Consider the following 23889-nt stretch of genomic DNA (forward strand, 5'->3'; position numbering starts at 1 on the left):
GCTACTCTTCATAGAATCTCTCCGAAACTCTTCGTAGGAACACCAGAAAATGCTGAATGCTCGGCTCCTAAGTTGAAAGCGGTATGCGGCACTTCCACTTCCTTATTTATACCCGCGACGCGGGGCGGTGCGTGGAATGCGTGATTGCATGCCAATGTTCATTGGCTCGTTTTTAATTACTCGAAGAAGGTCGGTCTCTGAAAACAGATCCCAATTCGTCGGTCAGTTCCGACGTACGTCGAACGTGACCGACTGAAAGGGAACCATAGTTTTCATATTTGTCTTTTGCCCATACAATACATTTAAACTTTAAACTTTCATCCAAATTGAGTCTGAGTTACTCTTCCAATTTTTAGCCACAGCACCAGAAATGACATGGTGAGGCCAGATTCAGATAAGCAAATTGTTTTATTACAGCTCAGCACGAGCTTATCTTTTGAAACCAAAACATCAGCTTCTAGGGGTTTCATTATTGTCTCACATTTGTATTGTCATTGTCTTTAATTTTACCTAATAATTTATATTAAAATGATCTAAAATTAGGGGAGGGGCAGATAAGACTGGCTGCTCACATCTCTTGGCCTTTTTTTTCTTCTTTATTTCAAAAACAGTAAGACATTCTTTGAAGTGAGGGCTTCAGAGCAGAGCTGCTTACAGCGTTTGCTCTCTTTCGTCTCAAAATCTTTATCCGGACTGATCACAAGTTACTGATCATGTCACTCAAATTGTTAACCATCATTTTAGTCAAAGTTCATACTCATCTGAAATTAAACCAGCAGAGATGGAGGCGGCGATCTTTAACCAACACAGCTTTGGCTTCTGCGTGATGAAACTGCAAAGTACACTTATACAAAAAAGTCACATATACTGGTCCATGCCAATTTGGGTCATAATTTACAATTTACTCGGGATCGTTCACGATGCATCCCTGGCAAACAACCCTGAATCTATTTTTATTTAGTTTAACTAATAACTTAGTCCCTTGCTGCCTGATTTTCTGAGTTGGAAGAGACGGCGAAGGTTTGCGGTGGTTCACTGGTCCCTTATCGTCCTAGTGATGCATGCCCCTGTAGGAGTGGTGCCTACACCACGGCTCCCAATGAACTCTCTCCTGTATTGGGCACGACTCGTTTTGCACCCGCGGTACCAATTTATGGCAATACCTGGGCGACTTCTTATACCCCTTTATGTTTCTCAAAAACGATTATTATCTTTATTCAAGATTTTAGCCGAAACACAACCCGTGATATAATTATTCCCTATTCCCTTCTAAATAAGGCTCTGCCGTTTCCCCTTACACAGTCTCTTCCAGTCAGACAAGTCTAATAATAAAAATATACTACCTTATCTACTTGTTTGCCAGAGGTGTACCAAGCAATGATTGCCCGCATTCTCCAAAAAAGAAAAAAGAAAAAAAAAAGAAAGAAAAATCTATATTTCATCTCTGGAAGCCGGGCTAAATGAGCAATCACAGCCATCACTCATCCATACAAACTTTAGACAATATAAAGGAAGAAACAATCATTGGTTCTCTTGATTTAAGCAAAATCATAACTGGAAAGAATCATTAAAATCATAATAATTATATAGGAGGATTAATATTGATTGAGGCTTTGATTATGAATTTATGTAGGATATATATATATATATATATATATATATATATATATATATATATATATATATATACTGTATATATATACTGTATATATATACTGTATATATATATATATATATATATATATATATATATATATATATATATATATATATATATATATATATATATATATATTTATTTATTTATATTTAAGTGGCGGTAGATTCCAGAATCTTTCACAGTTGATCACTGGGCACTCAGCGCTCATGTACTTCACAGAAAACAGCCTTTCCTTGGCTAGTCCTTCTGACATTTGCCCCTGGATCAGATGTCTCTGTAGTGGTTTAACACAAGATATAATTCGTCTTGTGTAGACCAAGTGTAGGGCAATCTTTGGTCTCATGAAATCTATCATTTGTTCCTGGGCAAATCGTTTTGGCTGAGGGCAAAGTGAAGTTTCATAACTTTATATATTTAGGCTGTTTAACTTTACCGTCGTAGCCTACTAGAGAGCTGACTTTGTACTAATGACTGAATTGTTCGCTTTATTTCTTATTGGATAGCTTCCTATACCTTTTACTTATACTTTTGTAATGGCTATTATTGATTATTTAAACTGACATTTAACAAAAAGAGGGTTGTGTTTGTCATATTTCATTTTATTACAGTGAAGATAACCAGAGTACATATTCACACATTGCCTGAACCACATATTAATAGGTTGAGTTTTATATTTCATTTTGTTTTAAATATACATGCAGTGAAGATAATCAATGTATGCTTTGCCTGGACCACATTTGTGTGGCTAGTAATGTTTAAGATTCTTTGAATACAAACGAAGAGGCAGAGTGGTGTTGTAAAACATATTTTGTTTTATTGTTGTCTAAAATATACATACAGATAACCACAAGTAGCCAGATTGAGCTGATTGACGCTATCAAGAATGCTGGTCCATTTTCAGAATTACTGGACTGTCCTCTCCGTCCTCAGGAGTTCGTTCTGCTGAATCGAACTTGGCAAGTCCAAACTACCAAGGACCCCAAGAGTGAAACTCTCAAGCATTCAGAGTAAAAATGGCAAAAGTTTTGTGACGCCTGCCTTTACATGCACATGAACTTTAATGACATCCCATTCCTAATCTGTAGGGTTTAATATGGAATTGGCCCACCCTTTGCAGCTCTAACAGCTTCAACTCTTCTGGGAAAGCTTCCACAATGTTACTGGTGTGTTTATGGGAATTTTTGACCATTCTTCTAGAAATGCATTAGTGAGGTAAGGCACTGATGTTGGATGAGAAGGATTGGCTCGCAGTCTCCTCTCTAATTCATCCCAAAGGTGTTCTATCGGGTGGAGGTCAGGACTCTGTGCAGGCCAGTCAAGTTCCTCCACACCAAACTCGGTCATCCATGTTGGATGCCGGTCCAGTCATGTTGGATGCTCGGTCCAGTCATGTTGGAACTAAAAGACGCCGTCCTCAAACTGTTCCCACAAAGTTGGGAGCATAAAATGTTATGTAAAATGTTCCAAAATGTTTTGGTGAAGCATTAAGGGGCCAAGCCCAACCCCTGAAAAACAACCCCATGCCATAACCCCCCCCCAAAAAAAAATTTACACTTGGCACAATGCAGTCAGATGCCGGTTTTACCGGTAAGATAACGCCCTTCTCTATTACGAAGCTCTTTCCACACTGTTGGCAGGGTTAAAGCTTCTCTCCAGTGTGAACTCTCATGTGGACTTTAAGATTCTCTTTTTGATTGAAACTTTTTCCACATTGTGGGCAGGTGTAAGGCTTCTCTCCAGTGTGAATTCTCATGTGGCGTTTAAGATGCCCTTTATTAGTGAAACTCTTTCCACACTCTTGGCAGGTGTAAGGCTTCTCTCCAGTGTGAACTCTAATGTGGCCTTCAAGACGTTCTTTTCGAGTGAAACTCTTTCCACACTGTTGGCATGTAAAAGGCTTCTCTCCAGTGTGAATTATCATGTGGGCTTTAAGTTGGATATTTTGAGTGAAACTTTTTCCACACTGTTGGCAGGTGTAAGGCTTCTCTCCAGTGTGAATTCTCATGTGGTCTTTAAGATGCCCTTTAGAATTGTAACTCTTTCCACACTGTTGGCAGGGGTAAGGCTTCTCTCCAGTGTGAATTGTCATGTGGGCTGTAAGAGTCCCTCTTTGAATGAAACTCTTTCCACACTGTGGGAAGGTGTAAGGCTTCTCTCCAGTGTGAATTGTCATGTGGACTTTAAGTTGCCTTTTTTGAGTGAAACTGTTTCCACACTGTTGGCAGGTGTAAGGCTTCTCTCCAGTGTGAATTGTCATGTGGACTTTAAGTTGCCTTTTTTGAGTGAAACTGTTTCCACACTGTTGGCAGGTGTAAGGCTTCTCTCCAGTGTGAACTCTCGTGTGGGCTGTAAGATTCTTATTTTGAGCGAAACTTTTTCCACACTGTTGGCAGGTGAAAGGCTTCTCTCCAGTGTGAACTCTCATGTGTACTGTAAGACTCCCTGTTTGAGTGAAACTCTTTCCACACTGTTGGCAGGTGTAAGGCTTCTCTCCAGTGTGAACTGTCATGTGGGCTTTAAGTTGCCTTTTTCGAGTGAAACTGTTTCCACACTGTTGGCAGGTGTATGGCTTCTCTCCAGTGTGAACTCTCGTGTGGGCTGTAAGATTCTTATTTTGAGCGAAACTTTTTCCACACTGTTGGCAGGTGAAAGGCTTCTCTCCAGTGTGAACTCTCATGTGTACTGTAAGACTCCCTGTTTGAGTGAAACTCTTTCCACACTGTTGGCAGGTGTAAGGCTTCTCTCCAGTGTGAATTCTCATGTGTTGCTCAAAGCTTCCATTTTTAGTGAAACTCTTTCCACACTGTTGGCAGGTGTGAGGCTTCTCTCCAGTGTCAATACTTGTGTGTTTTTTATGGTTTGCTTTTTTTCCAGGCTTTTGAGTGATTTTTTGTTGCCCATCCGGATCTTTCTCTTCCATTTCATTTAGTTCTTGACTCTCCACTTTCAGTGCCATCAGATCTAAAAGAGACAAAAACAAGTTAACCCCAGTTTAATGGCACAAATGTTTTAATGTCTTGATGTCTGTTGTTTTAAGGCAAAACAAAAAAATATACAGTTGTGTTTAAAATAATAGTAGTCCAAAATCACTAACCAGATCCGTCACTTTTTTGGTAGAAGTTATATTTCTACATGGCACATATTTTACTAGTAGGTGTAGTAGAGTAATAGAAAACCAACAGACCCAACAGTCATGACATGCATGCTGCTGATTTTGTGTAATTGAAGCATTAATTGACAAGGGCGTGTTAAAAAAATTGCAGTATGGAGTTCAATTAGAGGTTTTTTATTCTGTGAAGAAACTGGTGTCAAACAAGTGGCCCTCATTTAAGGACAAAGGCAGCAAATGTTGTCCTGTGCATTTCTCTCTTAAAATCTGAGTAAAATGGGTCATTCCAGACATGGTTCAGAAGAACAGCGTACTTTGATTAAAAAGTTGATTAGAGAGGGGAAAACAAATAAAGAAGTTCAAAAAATTATAGGCTGCTCAGCTAAAATGATACTGAATGCTTTAGAATGTTAACCAAAACCAGATAGATGTGGAAGAAAACAGAAAACAACCATTCGAATGGATCGAAGAATAGCCAAGATCAGCTCCAGGGAGATCAAAGAAAATCTGAAGTTATCTTTGAGTACTGTAACAATTAGAAGACGCCTATATAAAGCCAAGCTATCGGCAATAAACCCCCCTTAAAGTCCCATTGTTGAAAAAAATGACACGTGCTGAAGCGGTTACAATTTGCCAAATAACACATTGACTGGCCTAAAGAGAAATGGCGCAATTTTGCGGCCTGATGAAAACTAAATTTTTCTTTTTAGGTCTAGGGGTCGCAAACAGTTTGTCAGATGACTCCCAGATAATGTCAGATGACTCCCAATCAAAGAGAGCGGCAAAATTTTCATATCACATCCACATTGCGATTCGGTTAATCAAATTTGATCCCTTTGATCAATGCATGGGTAAAACGTTTAAGTCTCTGTCTCCGCCTCTGTTGTCAACAGCCAATCCCAGTACTGGAAATTAACAGCACCAAATTGCAACACTCCTCATTAGAAAGGGAAACATATACCATTTCAAGAGACACTCCCCATTCCGAGTCTCTGGTCCATCCAGTAAGATAATAATAATAATAATAATAATACAATACATATTGCTTCAAAGCAGCTTTATAGTAATGAACAAGAAAATTATTCAATGATCCAAACTTTAAATCAGAATATTAAGAATGCAAGAGCTTTAGACACTGCTTTGGATGCGACCAGCTTAGTGAACTCTAGACCAGCGATTAAAACTCTGTAATCATTCCGATTTGAACATCAAACACTGTTGAAAGTGCCCTAGTTATTGGCAATTCTATTCCGCTCTGAGTACCAGTGACTTTGGCCTGCTGTTAGACCTTCACCCCATGGTCGAACCTCTCCTTTCTACGGGCCGGAGTCCCCTTAGAACGAGTTTCCAGGCATGTTGTATCAACATATGCCTATGCCACTGGCTGGGGTGCCATGTGCAATGAGCATGCTGCTGCGGGCTCCTGGACAGGACTCCAGCGTCTCCTGCATGTCAATTGCCTCGAGTTGTTGGCAGTATGGTTCGCTCTGCACCGCTTCCGGGCATTGCTCAAGGGCCAACACATACTAGTCCGGTCAGAAAACGTGGCCACAGTAGAGTTCATCAACCGACAAGGTGGTCTACACTCCCGCCGTATGTCGCAACTCGCCCGCCATCTCCTTATATGGAGTCAGAAGCATCTGAGGTTGCTTCATGCCATTAACATCCCGGGAGACCTGAATCGTGCAGCCGACGAGTTCTCACAGTTTCAGCCACTTCCTGGAGAATGGAGACTCCATCCCCAGACAGTTCAGATGATTTGGGAACAGTTCGGTGATGCACAGGTAGATCTGTTTGCCTCCCACGACTCCTCATCGCCGCTTGTTTTACTCCCTGACCGAGGGTACCCTCAGTACAGATGCACTACTGCACAGCTGGCCACAGGTCTTCCACAAGTATGCTTTTTCCCAGTGAGCCTTCTTGCACAGACCCTGTACAAGATCACGGAGGACGAGGTGCTCCTTGCTCCTGGCCGATTCCTCTGAGGAAGGACCTCCTTTCTCAGAGACGGGGCACCCTTTGGCACCCACGTCCCAATCTATGGAGCCTGTAAATGTGGGTCCTGGACAGGACGTGGCAGGTTTGAGTACCCTACCACCACAGGTGGTGGCTACCATCACTTCCGCTAGGGCTTTGTCATGAGACAAGCCTATGCATTGAAGTGGAACCTCTTTGTCACATGATGTTCTTCTCAGAAAATGTCAGATTGGGTCCGGGCTCTCCTTCCTCCAAGAAGGTTTTTCGTGGCAGCCATCTCTGCGCACCATGACCTTGTGGAGTTCAAAACGGTGGGTCAGCACCGGTTCCTGAGGGGGACTAGGAGACTAAATCCTCCTCGCTCTCTTCTTGTACCCTCTTGAACCCTTGGAGTGGTCTTATCTGCCCTGCAGATAGCTTCCTTTGAGCCTTTGCGATCAGTGGAGCTTAAAAGGTCCCATGGCATGGCATTTTCTATTATTTTATGTTTCCTGAGGTGTACTTGTATTGTTAGTATTATTTTTACATCATAAAATGTCATAATTTAGAAATAAAAGGCATTTTTTGTTTGCCCTGTGGCTGAATGTCCTGTTTTAAGAGGCGTATCTGCTGTAAGACTTCAGTAAAAACGCCCACTGTTGTGATTGGCTGACATCTTTGCATTTGAATGAGTATCAGATCTTGTAGCGGAGGGGGCGTGGTTTAACAAGGTCTATCAGGCACGAGCAGGCAAGAGCCTGCTGCCAGAGAGACGGATGGACCTGAGTTCGCTTCTCATCAGTTCTGTCAGTACGTCTCAGTTCAGTGAACTGTTGTAGTTACTAGCATATACTACAGGTTATTTGTTTATTTCTAGTCGGAGGGGCTGTCACGCATGTCAGAAAGTTAGTAACTCTTGTAAATTATGGATCAGCGCTGACTGGAGACGTGGACCGTTTAGAACGATTCAATTCTGATTTGGTGAATTGGTTCGGTTCACTAAAAAGAACCGGTTCAAAAGAACAATTAGTTCGCGAACCGGACATCACGGACCAGAGACGGAGCGATTGCTAACAGAGTTATTTATAGTAACTACTGAGTTGTGAGAGCGCTGTCAGTGCGAGTTTATTTTGTTTGTATCTGAGAGTTCTGAATAAACACAAGTCCCAGTCATCCCGAGCCCATCTTCCTCCTTATTCTACCAACTTTGTAACACATGTAATGTACCATTACAGGTGTCGAGATGAATGAGTTACGAGTAAGTTTTGATTATAGCATTATTTTTAGATATTTTCCTACCATATGAAAAGCGTCAGTGACGCGCATTGAGTACACAGCGCAAAAAAAGACACAACAGGGCAGTAATCGAATTTAATCCAGTTTATTGTGGGGCTAGGCTGGCAAGCCCGGATACACTCACGCTTACTTCTGCTTAATCTTTGGTGCCTCCGCTGTGGGCTTCGGCGTGCGTGAGCTTTATCTCTAAAGATGTGGCTTTGCCGATGTTGAGCAGAAACTCATGACTGTATGCACATTTTAGAACAGATAGACGTGACGAGGACGTACAAAAACACTGACTCACAAGATAGAAAACACCGTTCTGTCGGGAGAGAGAGAAGCCGCATGTGAAATCTGGCAGTCTGAACTCGGAATTAATTTCTTTTCGACTTCAGAAAAAAAGACATGAACATCTTGGATGAGATGGGGTCATTTTGAAGTGAACTAATCCTTTAAGGGACATTGACCAAAACAGGGTAACTGAAAGTGTTGAAAACCAGGGTAAGCGAGACTCAAGAAAACACTGAGGCTGGATGGGTTCTTGTTCGAAATGAAACCCGCAGAGGTTAATTGAGCTAAAATTAGCTCATGCATGCAGAAGACAGAAGAAAGTGTTGCGGAGAATGCTTCAGAAAAACTGGAAGAACATCCTGGTCTGAATGAGGATCTTGACAAAGACACTGGAATGCCCCTGAAGATGCAGCTTTTGTAAACGGACTAAACCCAGAGATTTCTAAAGCCCTTAAAATCAGGTCTGACTGGGACAGCATTGGAAGAGCATTCATGCAGAGCAAAGACTGAAAGAATGCAGGGAGTCAATCTCAGATATTTTACAATACAACAACAGGACAATGGACAGTGAGCATAAAGAAAGTGAATATCAGAGCAAATACTCAGGGAAGATGCAGGTGTTGCAGTGAGGAAGGACACTGGGTTTGTGATTGCAAGCTGAGTTTAAGACAAAGCGACGATGAGGACAACTTTTTGAAGAGGTTTCAGCAGTGGACACCCAAACAAAAACAGACCAGATGATACGCTAACTACCTTTCTCTGCACTTTCATTACAATCATGATGTTTCCACACACATTCAGGATAAATGTCTTGAATTTTGGTGAGCATATATTTATGAATTATACAGATTCCCTATATCATTTGCTTATTTGGTGTTGTTTTGGATGTGTGCTTTTTTGTGAGAATCGCCCTTATATCTGATGGTTTACTTTGCTGGATATGGAACATGATGGGGGAAAAAAAACACTAAATTAAAAAGTGAAAAGAGTGTGATTACATAACCAGATGGGGCAATTTTATTTCTATTGTGCATTTAATTTAGTTTATATCTATTTCCTGTTCTTGTTAATTGTTATGATGAAGAAAGGGAATGTGCTGATACTCCCAGTGCACTTATATATTTCACACTTGTATGTATATTTCAAATAAATATATCTTTACAAAAAAGTAGATATTGGCGTTAATATCTTCTCATAATATTTTCTAATATATAAGGGTTTTCTCAGTTTGACGGCAGGATTAAGCTGGGCATACACTGTGTGATTTCAGCAAGGTTACCTACTCACACTGTACGAGTAGATCGCATACGATGTAAGGCAAGGCAAGGCAAGTTTATTTGTATAGCACATTTCATACACAGTGGCAATTCAAAGTGCTTTACACAGAAATGAAATAAAAATATTACAGTTATAATAGGAATTAAAAGAAATAAAAAATAAAGAAAATATTGAAAGATAAAAATAAAGAAATTTGCTCTGGGACTTCCCCATATTGGCTGTCTGTGTCTGTGTCTAGCTGTCGGACGTCTCCGTACAGATCTGATCTCTTCACCCAAGACCAGACGGGCGGACACTCCCAGTAGCGTCCTCTCTTATTGGCTCCCAATAGCCCAAAACCGGCTCACAGCACGGTCTCCTCGCCCACGTGATATCTCAAAATTCTCTAAATTTTGTCACGTTGCATTTACCACAGAATCAGACATCCACCCATGGTTTATCCCCCCTTTTATTAAATCTTCAATCTAAAAGATTAAATCTTTAATAAATCTAAACAGATTCAACTTTCAATCTAAACAAATTCAAATTGTCAATAAAATTATCTTGCATCAGTATAATTAAAAATAAAAATAAAAACAGGGTTAAATTTAAGCATATAAATTAAAATACACAGTGGCAATTCAAAGTGCTTTACACAGAAATGAAATAAAAATATTACAGTTATAATAGGAATTAAAAGAAATAAGAAATAAAGAAAATATTGAAAGATAAAAATAAAGAGTATAATTAAAAATGAAAATAAAAACAGGGTTAAATTTAAGCATATAAATTAAAATGCAAGCAGTTCGGACAAAGCACGAACAGTGGCATAGCTCATTCAGTAAATGCACAGCTGAACAGATGTGTTTTGAGTCTGGATTTGAAAGTGGCTACTGTTGGAGCACATCTGATCTGTTCAGGAAGCTGGTTCCAGCTACGGCTGGCATAATAAGGGTTCTAAAAGGGTTCTTATTGCCTGTTAATTGTCAAACTAAGATTACTAGGGGGGAAAAAATTAAAATTAATACTGTTAAGTTAGCACTCTTAAACATCCGTTCACTTAAAAACAAATAATTTCTAGTCAACGACTTAATATCCACAAACAACCTAGATTTTTTTGCTTCTAAATGAAACGTGGCTAGAAGACAGCTACAGTGCAACAGTCCTCAATGAAACAGCCCCTCCTAACTTTACTTTTATGAGTGTCTGCAGACCAGTCAGAAGGGGAGGGGGGGTCGCAGCTCTATTTAAAGATGTTTATCAATGTAAGCAAGTATCATTTGGTGACTATTTGTCTCTAGAATATCTGGGCATTGTGCTAAAAGGTGCACCACGCATCCTGCTTATCATTATTTATAGGCCTCCGAAATATTCTCCGGCCTTTATTGATGACTTTACAGAGATGTTATCAGCAATCTCATCTGAGTATGACTGTTTTGCTATTGCTGGGGATTTTAACATTCACATTGACAATGCTGAATCCAGTACAACAAAAGATCTCATGACTGTTCTAAACACTTTTGATTTGACACAACATGTTCACGGACCCACACATGATCGTGGACACACTCTAGATTTACTTATCAGTAAGGGTCTAAATATTTCATCAATAGTTATTAAGGATGTAGCACTGTCTGATCATTTCTGTATTTTCTTTGATATATCAATCTCTCCTGCCATTGAAACTAGATCTGTCTCTATCAAAAAGAGATGCTTAAATGAGAACACTAGTGTGCTGTTTATGAAGGCTATACAGGGACTTCAGCTTGTGATTCTTATCTAGTGGGGGTCATTTTTTAGGATTCTTTACCTAACTGAAGTCTCTGAGATCCTGACACCTTGCACTTCTGGAGACTCCAGGTAGGTTGCAGCTTTGGAAAATGGTGGTGCTGGAGACTAAAGGGTTCCTGATGGTTTCACCCTTAATTCTTCACCTTAATTCTTAATTCTTTTGCAGTTAACAGGTGTCTTTTCTTCACCACCTGTTTTTGTCAGATCCTGCTGACCCAACGAGCATTTCACTGTCCAATGGTCATGCCTTAACTGCAATGTCTAGTATTGCATTAGTATTGCATCCTTCTCATGGGCATTTAATACTTTTTCACTTTTCAGTCTGAGTTAAATCTCTTTTTTGGCTCAATTTATCTGTAAAAGAAAACATGCCTAATAATTCTGCACACCTGAATATAAGGTGATTTTCATTTCCAGCCTTCATGAACAATTATATATCACTTATACATTATTAAATACTAAATCAATAGTAGTTATTAGGATTACTGTGGTTTGGAATTGGTCAAATGTGCCTGGAAAAAAAATATGATCAGAAAATCAACGTGCCTAATAATTCTGCACTCCCTGTATCTCTAACATCAAGCATATCTGCAGACTCTGTTGATTTTCTCCTTGACTCTTTTAACTCAAAAGTTAAGGGTGTAATTGATGATATTGCTCCTGTAAAAGCCAGGAAAAAGAGTGGCAAACAAAAAGCACCCTGGAGAAACTCAACAGCAGTGCAATTAATGAAAAGACAATGCAGGAAATCGGAACGCATGTGGCGAAAGACAAAACTTGTAGTCCATTATAAGATCTATAAAGACAGTCTTCGTGCTTTCAATGTGGAACTAGGCAAAGCTAGACAGACCTTCTTTTCAAATATTATAAACAGAAACATAAACAACACGCGCACTCTTTTTGCTACTGTAGAGAGACTAACAAACCCCCCGAGTCACATTCCCAGTGAAATGCTCTCAGACAGCAAATGTAGTGAGTTTGCTTTCTTCTTCTCAGAGAAAATCAATAATATCAGAAATGCGATCAGCACATCCTTGAGTTTCTCTGGGGTGAATCAGATCAGACCACAACCTCAGAAAGTTACTATGACTGATTTCGAAGCAATTGATGGTAAAATGTAAAGCCAAAGCTCATGATTGATTGTGCTCACACTGTGCGGCCTGATTGTCGAGCATGACTTGTCTGCTCACACTGGCCCTCATTTATCAAAAGTGCGTACACCAAATTTCCAGCGTACACCTGGCGTACACCCAAAACCACGGTGACTTTGAGATTTATCAATATGGACGTTGGCATACGGCACGCTCAAATCCTACGCAAGCTCAGGAGGTGGTGTACGCACGTTTTGAGTTAGTGCGAAAATGCGCAGAAAAACAATTCCTAACACCACAAAACGCACTGACAAAGATATGCTATATTATGACCCACTGTGAAAAAACAACACCAACTAAAGCCCTATTCGCACGGGATAAGTAGGCTACTATCTGGGGACCTCGTGTGATTTAGAAATTACTCCCCCACATCTGAATTTTGCGCATTTGCACGGGATAAGCTGTGATTTTACTCGAATTTACTGACTTATCTCCCGGATATGATGTAAAGACTTGAAAATGTTTTCGTTATATATATAGCTGTATGAAATTATAAACAGTCGTATCGATATCATTTTGATTGTTTTAGAGTAATAAAAATAATTTCGTTCAGTTAGAGAACAGACGCAATTAAAAACGTAACTGAGCAATATAATAACAATATAGGCTACGACGGAAGATTCAGTTTCAAAGCTAAATGTAAAAGTGCCCATTTAAGCGAGTTGTCATTGTACTGTTATGTTTTTGTGTTTTTCATTAAGAATAATATTAAACACACCATTCAAGCAATTTACTCCCAAATTGGTGCTCATTCTAAAGTGAAAGTATAATCTGCGCGGCCGCACGGGAATTCATAACGGTGCGCATTTTATGCAGCCTAGCTCCATTCTTCGTGAAAAATAAATATAGAAATGCGCACAGGACACAAAAACCTTGCAAAAAATTATATACGATCCGCCTAATCCCGGCCAAATCACAGAGATGCCGATTCGCACGGGACTAATGTTATCACAGGACCTCGGTGTTTGGCGAAATATGGTAGGTCATTTGCGGGGGAATTTTTAATTTACATATTAGAGACATGGCCGATTCGCACGGGATTAAGATCACAGACATTCTCTGGAATTGTTACAAATCACCAGAGGTCCCCACATAATACTAATCCCGTGCCAATAGGGCTATAGTAATTATAAACTTCAGTGTTTATTTTTGTGCAACATGGACTTCAAGGTTTAATTTGTGTGACTTTACCAAAGCATTTGATTTGTAGGCATATGTATCCCTCCAGTTGCCTGTGCGCTTTACCTGACGGTTCAAGGTTAGGCCCGGCAGCTGCGCACGGACTGGGACTGAAAATAATTCAGACTGACAAAATAATAAAAATGACAGTCTTCTTCTTTTAAATAAAAATAAAATAAATAATAATAATAACGACATTCTTCTTCTAAATAACAATAAGCGTCATTAATAATACAAATCATAATAATTAGAAGAAGAATCTTACAAATTGTCATGCAATCATTAATGTGAATGAATGGTACTCCACATCACATCATCATCACTATTGTACACCCCAATACATGTGACGTGATACGAAATTAAATGCTAATATTTTCAAAACACGTGCTGTAAAATAATGAATTGTGATAGGTAATTTCTCATCCAAACAGCTATTTAAACTGGATTTCCACCGGACACCTTTTTGTGGGCGCCTTTAATCCCACTCTTTAAACTCCCAAATAAAACAATTTAGTTTTTTTTCCACTTCCCTGGTGATGGTCTCGATCTCCACGTCGGAGAAGTTTCGCTTCTTTGCCGTCTTCCGTGTGTCCATGGCGTAAAATGAGGGCGTGGGGGAGGCAGAGACTTGAATATATAGGGGCGTGTTATTCTAATGACGATCGTTTTCAGCCGCGGCATTTATCAAGGGCAGGTTTTGCGTACGCCTGGATTTCAGAGGTGCGCACAGCTTCATAAATCAGGCGGTGAGAGGAGTGTAAGCAAAATCTTACGCCAACATATACGCCCGTTTCTACGCAAGATTGATAAATGAGGGCCACTGTACGAGTGAAATATGCGCGATAAACCGAATATAAAGAGTCGCACGAGTCAGAATTAGCCTCGAAATCGGACGAAAATCACTCAGTGTATGCCCAGCTTTAATATTTGTCAGGTCATGTGATCTCAACATGTCTGTCCACATGAAGCGGTCCGCTCCATGCCAAATAAAACTGCTTTAATTAGGACACTCTTCAAAAATATCGCTAATTTCTGTAGAGCTGGACAATTGAATACGGATCAAATGACTGAGTTCAGCTTTGCGAATGAAACCAACCTGTTTGTTCCTCAGTTTCTTCATGTTTCAATGTCAATGTTTCTTCAACCTTCACGTCTTCACTCTCCTCTTTAATAAACACCATCTTTGTTTGTTCCTCAGTTTCTTCATGTTTCAATGTTTCTTCAATCTTCACGTCTTCACTCTCCTCTTTAATAAACGCCATCTTTGTTTGTTCCTCAGTTTCTTCATGTTTCAATGTTTCTTCAATCTTCACGTCTTCACTCTCCTCTTTAATAAACGCCATCTTTGTTTGTTCCTCAGTTTCTTCATGTTTCAGTGTTTCTTCAATCTTCACGTCTTCACTCTCCTCTTTAATAAACGCCATCTTTAAGATGAGAATAAATACAGAAATAAAAAACACATCCAAACTAAATCAGTAGTTCAGTCACTGGTAAGAGAGTCGACCTCAATGGCAGTGATGGAACTGGTAGAGGATATTTCCACTTCAATGTATAATAATGAATATACTGTGGAGGTGTTTTTATATTTTAAAAAAGCCTTTGAGACTATTGATCATGGCTTATTAATGATAACATTAGAAAGACATGGCATAAAAGGAATTGCTTATTCTTGGTTAAAAAGTTACTTTGATGACAGATATCAATTTGTACAAATACATTTTGAAAGTCACTTGTGGTGTTCCACAAGGTTCAGTGTTAGGCCCGAAATTGTTTGTACTATATATCAATTATATTTGTAACGCATTTAATATATTAAAAATGGTGATGACACAAATTTGTATTGTTCCAGGAAGAATTTGGATAGCCATACATGACTTATTGTGTGGAGGTGTGGGGCCATACATAGAAAACCAATTTAAATCATATATACTACAAAAAAGAGAAATAAGGATGGATTATTACAAACCAACAAATAAAGTTTTTATTAACTTACAAGCTTTAAAATTTGTTGATTTTATTTTTATTCTGCTCAGACAATGTATAAAGTATATAATAATTTACTTCCAAATTGTATTCAAAAGCTGTTCGAAATAAGAGAAAGTCAGTATAAACTAAGAGGAATTCATACGTTTAAAAAAGTACAGTCAGGAACTAATATAAGAAATAGATGTATATCTGTCAAAGGGGTAAACCTACGGAAAAATATTGAGAAGGACATAAAACGGTGCAATTCATTTTGTACATTTAAGAAAATGTTTAAAAACAAGGTAATAAATAATTATATCAGAATATAAATAATTGGTATATGCAATACTTAATTTATCGTAATAATATTTGAAATGTATACATGAATAAATGATCTTTGTAATTATCCTTGTACATGTTGGGATATGTCTTATGTAACTCTATTGTTAATCTTGTACTAATCTAATTCATTAGAAAAAAATAAATAAATACAAATTTACTCTCATTAGATAAATATGTATAAATGGTAGGCATAATAAGCAGTGGCTTCAGCCTACACCAGTTTCAGTTATGTATATTTATATTTTATGTATATTTATATTTTTGTTTTGTTTTATTTATTATGAAAAATTGTTTGTAAGGACAGAAAATAAACAATAAACAATTTGGCACTATACTGCTTATGATACCAAATCTTTGTGTATGATACATGTTTTATTATTTGTTACATATTATTATGTTTTATACTTAGTATTTTTGGCTTGTTTTCAGTCCAAATATCTAAAAAATCTTACATTAAGAAGCATTTACATTAGTGAGTACGCTCGTTCTTACGCTGTTACAGACTGATGTTTTATACATGTAAAAGCGCAAGGCTGATATTGCTTGCAATGGTATGTATCCAGCAATACCAAGACTATTGATATTTTTCAGAAATCATTTTCTTTCTGGGACTATCACTTTAATATTTGGCCGCGCGCATGTCCACAAAACGATGCTGGCTTCGTTCCAATGTTCAACACTAACGTTATTAGTTTTGTTATCTTTAAGTGCCTGGGATGAAGGAGGAGCCGTTCCTACTTGGCAGTTAGTCTGTTACAGGTGACGGATGTCCTATTTGCTCCTTAGGCAGCCTTGTAGCTTCACGGTTCTTATGGGGTTAGTTTTTTCTACTCCACTTCATTTGGGGAAGTGGATTAGAGGGAGGGGGAGGGTGTTAAGATTTTTCCTGTTCTTTTTTTTTTCCTTTTGCGATTATATGTCGAATGTTATATGTTTTGTCTTGTTTACCACAATAACCTCAGTTCCACATAGCCATTTCAACAACGCTGTAACCTACCCACATTGGTATATAATATGACACATTCAGATTGTGGTATATAATATGACACATTCAGATTGTAATATTAATCTAGCCAGCTGGAATGTAAGAGGCATCAATAACCGGGCTAAAAGGTTTAAAGTTCTCTCTTACTTAAAGTCAATCTCCGCTGATATTATATTTATGCAGGAGACGCATATTAAACACAATGAACAAAGGCTTCTTAGATGTAACTGGGTCTCACAGGTGTTCCAATCCACTTTCTCCTGCAGAGCCAGAGGTGGCGCTATTTTGTTCCGCAAAACAATTCCCTTTAAGCATTTATCTACTATCTGTGATCCAAATGGTCAATATCTGATAGTCTCTGGTCTAATTTCCTCAGTACATATTACACTTTTGAACATATACGGACCAAATTATGACGACCCATCCTTTTTCCGCAAAGTTTTCAACCTCTTGCCCAACCTATCAAACACACATTATAGTTGGTGGTGACTTTAATCTTGATTTGGACCCCACCCTAGACAGGACACCTGCCCGCTCTGTGGGTCACCTGCCTAATTCCACTAATACCCTGAACGAATTAATTAACTCACTTGACTTGGTTGATGTCTGGAGATTAAAGCATCCAAATGATAGTCAATACACCTTTTTCTCCCACGTCCATAAATCATACTCTAGAATAGATTTTTTCCTGGTTGACTTCAAGGTTGCCTCATGTGTAACTTCTATAAAACATCATAATAGGATAATTTCAGACCATTCTGCTGTGACCATTTCTCTTGACCTCTTTGAAATCAAACCTAATTACACTTGGCTATTCAATCCTACATTACTTCTTGATCCTCGCTTCTCTCACCATGTCAACAAATGGTTAGATGAGTATCTTTTGTTTAATGATACAGGGGATGTGTCTGACTCAACTCTGTGGGAGTCATTTAAAGCTGTATTAAGGGGACACATCATATCATATGAATCTGGGTTGAAAAAACAGAGGAAAGCGCGCCTGTCAGAAATTGAAGCTTGTCTTAACCATCTTGAACAATTACACGTAGACTCCACAGACCCTGACCTCCTCAAAGAAATTGCAGCATTAAAGCTAGAATATAATACAATCATTTCCAATCAAGTTAACAATATGTTATTAAAAATAAAACAAAAACAATTCGAACTAGGGGACAAACCAGATAGGCTACTTGCACGCCAGCTGAGAAGCATTCAAGCAAATAGAACCATTCACCAAATCAAGAAAAAAGATGGAACATTAGTGACACACCCCAAAGATATCAATGATTGTTTTAGAGAATTCTATGAAGCTTTATACAAATCTCGGTCCATTGCCACCCCTTCAGCCCTTTCCCACTTCCTCCATTCATTAAACCTTCCCAAATTAAACGATTCAGAACTTGACGCCCTTAATGCAGATATAACATTAGATGAGATACTCAAAGCCATCGCCTCTTTCCCTAGTAATAAGGCCCCTGGACCTGACGGCTTTGGAATTGAATTCTACAAAAGATACTCTCTGAAAATCGCTCCACTTATGCTTAGGTTATTTAATCATTCCATTAATAATCAAACATTCCCGCAATCAATGTATGATGCCAACATCTCTTTAATCCTTAAAAAAGGGAAAGAAGAAATGGATCCGGCATCATACCGTCCCATTGCTCTTCTAAATTCAGATCTTAAAATTTTTACCAAGATCCTCGCAAATAGGTTAAACAAATGCATAACAAAAATTATTCACCCTGACCAAACCGGTTTCATCTCAGGGCGTTTTTCCTTCTTTAATGTGAGACGACTAATGAATATCCTATACTCAAAACATGATTCTCTCTCAAAGATCGCCATCTTATCCCTGGACGCTGAAAAAGCTTTCGACAAAATTGAATGGAATTACATAATTTCAGCGCTCCAGGAGTTGGGGCTAGGTGACTCATTCACTCTTTGGGTGAAAATGCTTTACGCTAAGCCCAGGGCCTCAGTACTTACTAATTTTGATAAGTCCCCCCAATTCTCCCTGTACAGAGGCACTAGACAAGGGTGTCCACTCTCGCCCTTACTTTTCGCCATCGCTATAGAACCCCTCGCTGCGGCCATAAGGAATAACCCACTTATCCTATCCCCCATCATAGGCCAAGTAAATCATCATATATCCTTATACGCCGATGACATTATTCTTTATCTTGTTGATCCAGAGCGGTCCGTCCCACCCTTATTAGATTTACTGGAGACCTTTGGAAAATTCTCTGGTTACACTGTAAATTGGCAAAAGAGCGAATTCATGTCTGTAACTGACAACATTGACCCAGGCTTCATTCAAAATCTACCTTTTAAAATCGCAACGGATAATCTGAAATATCTTGGGGTCATGATACCGGAAAATACCAAGGATATATATAAATTGAACTACTTAGCCATGCTAGAGAGCTTGAAACGTAATATAGAAAGCTGGAGGACCTTCCCATTGTCTATGATAGGACGTGTGAATGCAATCAAGATGGTGACACTGCCCAGATTTCTATACCTTTTCCAAAACCTGCCAATTTTCCTGCCTAAATCTTTCTTCAAAGCCCTGGATTCGATTATATTACCCTTTGTATGGGGCTTTAAAGCGCACCGTATTTCTAAACTACATGTATGTAAACCGAGGTCCTTGGGCAGATTAGGTCTGCCCAACTTCCAACATTACTACTGGGCCGCAAACTGTAGAGCCTTATCATATTGGAAAAAATCTCTTCGTGTGGGGCCTTTAGGCGACATTCCATCCTGGCTTGCCATCGAACAAAGTGCTACTAATTACTCTCTCTCTTCTCTGCTTTTTGCGGCACCCGCGCCACCCATAACAGTGGCCAAAACAAATTTTATACTTTGTAGTTCTTTTAAAATATGGCGCAAGATTCGTAAAGCGTCCAAGTTGCCGCTCACCGCATTATCTACCCCTGTCGCTTATAACCACGCCTTTAAGCCATCACTTACAGATTCCACATTTTCATCTTGGTCCAGTAGAGGAATGGTTACAGTGAAAGATTTGTACATAGACGGTAAATTCCCCACATTTTCCCAACTGAAAGATAAATTTGATCTTCCAGCATCACATTTTTTTCGATACCTTCAGCTGAGAAATTATGTTCGTAAGTCTATTCCACACTTTGAACTACTTACAGATGAAAATGAAATATACAAACTACTTTCTGCCTCTCCTGATGCCCCTAATCTGATTTCTCGTTTTATGGATATTTTCACCGATCAGCTCAACATTACAACACTACATCTGAAAGATTCCTGGGAAAAGGATTTAGTATTCAGATACCTGATGAAGACTGGGTTAGGTCTATTAAGATCATAAGTACATGTTCTATCAACTCAAGACATCAACTAATTCAATATAAAGTAGTACATAGACTTCATTATTCTAGGACTAAACTTAGCAAATTCTATCCTTCCACCTCCTCTATCTGTAACAAGTGTGAATCTGCTGAAGGCACCTTGGGACATCTCTTTTGGTCATGCCCGAAAGTATATGAGTTTTGGCACGAAATTTTCAAATTCTATTCAGAAGCTTATTCTTGTGACCTCTCTTTTGACCCGGCTATAGCTGTTTTTGGCTGGTCTAGTTCTCTCCATGGTTTTACATTTACATTTACATTTATGCATTTGGCAGACGCTTTTATCCAAAGCGACTTACATTGCATTCAAGGTACACAATTTACATTTTGTCAGTTCTTGCTTTCCCTGGGAATCGAACCCATGACCTTGGCGTTGCTAGCGCCATGCTCTACTGTTTGAGCTACAGGAAAGGTTTTGACCATCAAATTCAGAAAGCCCTACAGTTTGGAATGGTAGTAGCCAAAAAAATAATTCTATGTCTTTGGAAAAAGACATAGAAACCGCTCTTTAAATCCTGGCTGGCTGAACTTTCCACTACTTTGCATTTAGAAAGACTTAGACATAATATCTCAGGTAACATTGCAGGCTTTGAAGCCACCTGGGAACCCTTTCTTAACTATCTATCGACTGTTAGTGATAATAGCTTAAAAGTTTGACCCTTTTCATTACCTACAAGTCTACTTTATACTGGCCAAATCTACTTGCTTAGAAACATATGTATAGCATTACAAAATTCATAAAATGTATGGAACATGTATGTATTTATGTATTTTTTTATCCTTTTCCCTTGTTATTATTATTGTTATTGTGGTCCTTGTTTCCTTGTAATGTCCTATGTTGTGTTGTCTTGTCTTGCTGTCTTATTGTCAAAATAAAAACATAATATACAAAAAAAAAAAGAAGCATTTACTAGACAAGCAAAAGTTTTTGTCTTATTTTGGGGGAAAATAACTAAAAATTAAGGGAGTTTTTGCCTAAAATAAGCAAAATAATCTGCCAATGGGGTAAACTAAATAATCTTAATTCAAACAGAAAACAAGATTATTTTGCTTACCCCATTGGCAGATTACTTTGCTTATTTTTGCTTATGCTTATTTTAAGCAAAAACTCCCTTAATTTTGAGTTATTTCCCCCAAAATAAGACAAAAACTTTTGCTTGTCTAGTAAATGCTTCTTAATGTAAGATGTTTTAGATATTTGGAATGAAAACAAGACAAAAATACTAAGTTAGAAAAGCATTTTTTGCAGTGAATAATAGTGAATTGTGTGTAAATGTTTGATAAACTGACTCACGATATATAGAGAGAAATGAGACAAAGCTTTTCTGTTACTCAAGTGTGTATGAGCTTTGCTAATAATAAATAACTTCATTAATGTCAGTTAAAGCATTTCAAATTTACAGTCAATAATCAAACATTCATTTCACGGTTCTTGTTAAAACTATAAAATTGCCTGAACAGTTTGCATTGATTTAAACACTTTAAAAGCTTAAAACACAAACCTTTCTTCAGCAGAATCACACCAGATGCAGGAGCGGCGCAGCCTTATGACATCACAACACCACTACAAAATAAAAGTCCTGTTGACATGCTCAAGTCACAGATGTGTGTAGACATTCACATACAAACAATAGAACACAAATCCGTTTACAATCAGAAATACATATTTAAATGTGTGTTAGTCAATGATGTGCTAAAAATAACTACCAAAGAAAGAGTTTGAACCACATCTAATATGTGAGATTCTGTAAATGCTAAACACAAATGTTTGTGTTAGGGTGGCCATACGTCCGAATTTTACAGGCAGTCCAGATTTTAAGCTCCCTGTCCGGCATCCAGCGCAGCCTCAAGCCGGACCCTCATTTGTCCTCTTTTTTGGAGTTGTGCTGAATCGGCCTATAAAAACCCACACTAAAATCTTTATTGGGACACAGCAGCATAGCTTCTAATGCCGTAAGATCTCTGGTCAAACAAAAGATTGGCTGAAAGCAGTGTCAATTAAATATCTGATATATCATTGGTTAAAATTGTAAACAAGCCTCCACAATGTGCTGGCTACGTCATTCATAACATGCCTAAATGTCAGACGCTCCAGACCTCATTTAATCCGAAATGGACAAAAGAGCACGAATTTATATCAAAAAGCAGTTGAGACGCTTTTCATGGATTTTACACACTGTGTCGCTGTGAAGTGGACGTTAGTAGTCAAGGGAAAGCCCCCTCTGACCAATCGGATGCATGTTGTGGCCGTATACTTCCATGCTACAGCCATTTGTTGCCATGGCAAGTAATCCCATCAGGTTTTTTCAGGAGACATTTTCACACCTCTCAGCAGCTTTGCCTTCCATCCCCTATTGGTCTCTCAACTCAAACTGGATTGGTTGTTCTTTTAAAACCACTCCCAAAACCCAAACTGCTATTGGAGGACAGGACACATTGAAAACCCAGTAAAGTGACTTTATTGGTTACTTTTAAAACTTAGCCCACCCTAGGCCTTATAGCATAGTGATTTGATTGGTTATAGGTCAGCTATGGAGATATTGTTCAAATATATACACCATAAACCCACCATAAATTGCTCCAGGGGGATTGTCCCTGTAATAAGGGCACTGTAAGTCGCTTTGGATTAAAGCCTCTACCAAAATGCATAAATGTAAATGTAATGTAATGCAGCCATCAAAGTAGTAAGCTGACGAGATATAGCATTCTGGCTGGGATCAGCTGCTTCATCAAGTCATTCACAGTGGGCTTGGGCTTGAGCCTGCTTGTCCGCCTCTGTTCAGTGGAGTAGAAAAACTCAGGTTCCTTTTACACGCCATATTAAATCTGTCGAAAAAAAATGATTCCTAGCCTCAACCAAACACCAAAAAAAAAAATCCCGCAAACAATGCTGAGGTTTTAACGTATTTTTCGCGCGATTGAAGCAATACACTAACCTTATTTGTTGCACCTCCCACTGCATGAAAAAAGGTGTATCCGGACCAGGATACTCCTGTATACACTGCTGAAATCCGGAAGAATCCAGGAGTATACTGGCCGGATAGGTCAAATTCCATGGATCCGTAAATGTCCGTATTCATCCGAAATGGTACCAAATCGGATGTATGTTGTGGCCGTATACTCCCATGCTACAGCCATTTGTTGCCATGGCAAATAATCCCATCAAGTTTTTCCCAGGAGAAATTTTCACACCTCTAAACAGCTTTGCCTTCCATCCCCTATTGGTCCTTCATCTCAAACTGGATTGGTTGTTTTTTTAAAACCACTCCCAAAACCCAGACTGCTATTGGAGGACAGGACGCATTGAAAACCCAGTCAAGTGACTTTATTGGTTACTTCTAAGGCTAAGGGTGGGCTAGGTTTTGTAGCATAGGGACTTGATTGGTTATAGGCCAGCTATGCAGATTTTGCTTATTAATATATTATATATATATAAAAAATAATCCCCTCTCCCTCCCAAAAGAAAAATACACACAAAACAATTTGAGAAAGTCTGAAATATTTATTAAAAAGGTATATAAAAAAAAAAAAACATTCTT

At 38.7% G+C, this 23889-nt stretch overlaps 1 protein-coding gene across 1 annotated transcript; it reads right to left on the bottom strand.

Moving 5' to 3' along the window:
* Positions 1–2449: 2449 nt before the first annotated feature.
* LOC307127097 (uncharacterized protein) lies at positions 2450–21905 on the bottom strand. The gene is made up of 3 exons (XM_079818092.1): positions 21853–21905; positions 14769–15096; positions 2450–4621 (listed from the first exon to the last, which is right to left on the bottom strand). Exons 2-3 carry the CDS (start codon positions 15094–15096, stop codon positions 3300–3302), a joined length of 1650 nt encoding a protein of 549 aa, XP_079674218.1. The 5' UTR covers positions 21853–21905; the 3' UTR covers positions 2450–3299.
* Between the last annotated feature and the right edge of the window lie 1984 nt (positions 21906–23889).

The sequence above is a fragment of the Gobio gobio genome (genome assembly GCF_949357685.1).
Source record: "Gobio gobio genome assembly, chromosome: 5".
Classification (NCBI taxonomy): Eukaryota; Metazoa; Chordata; class Actinopteri; order Cypriniformes; family Gobionidae; genus Gobio; species Gobio gobio.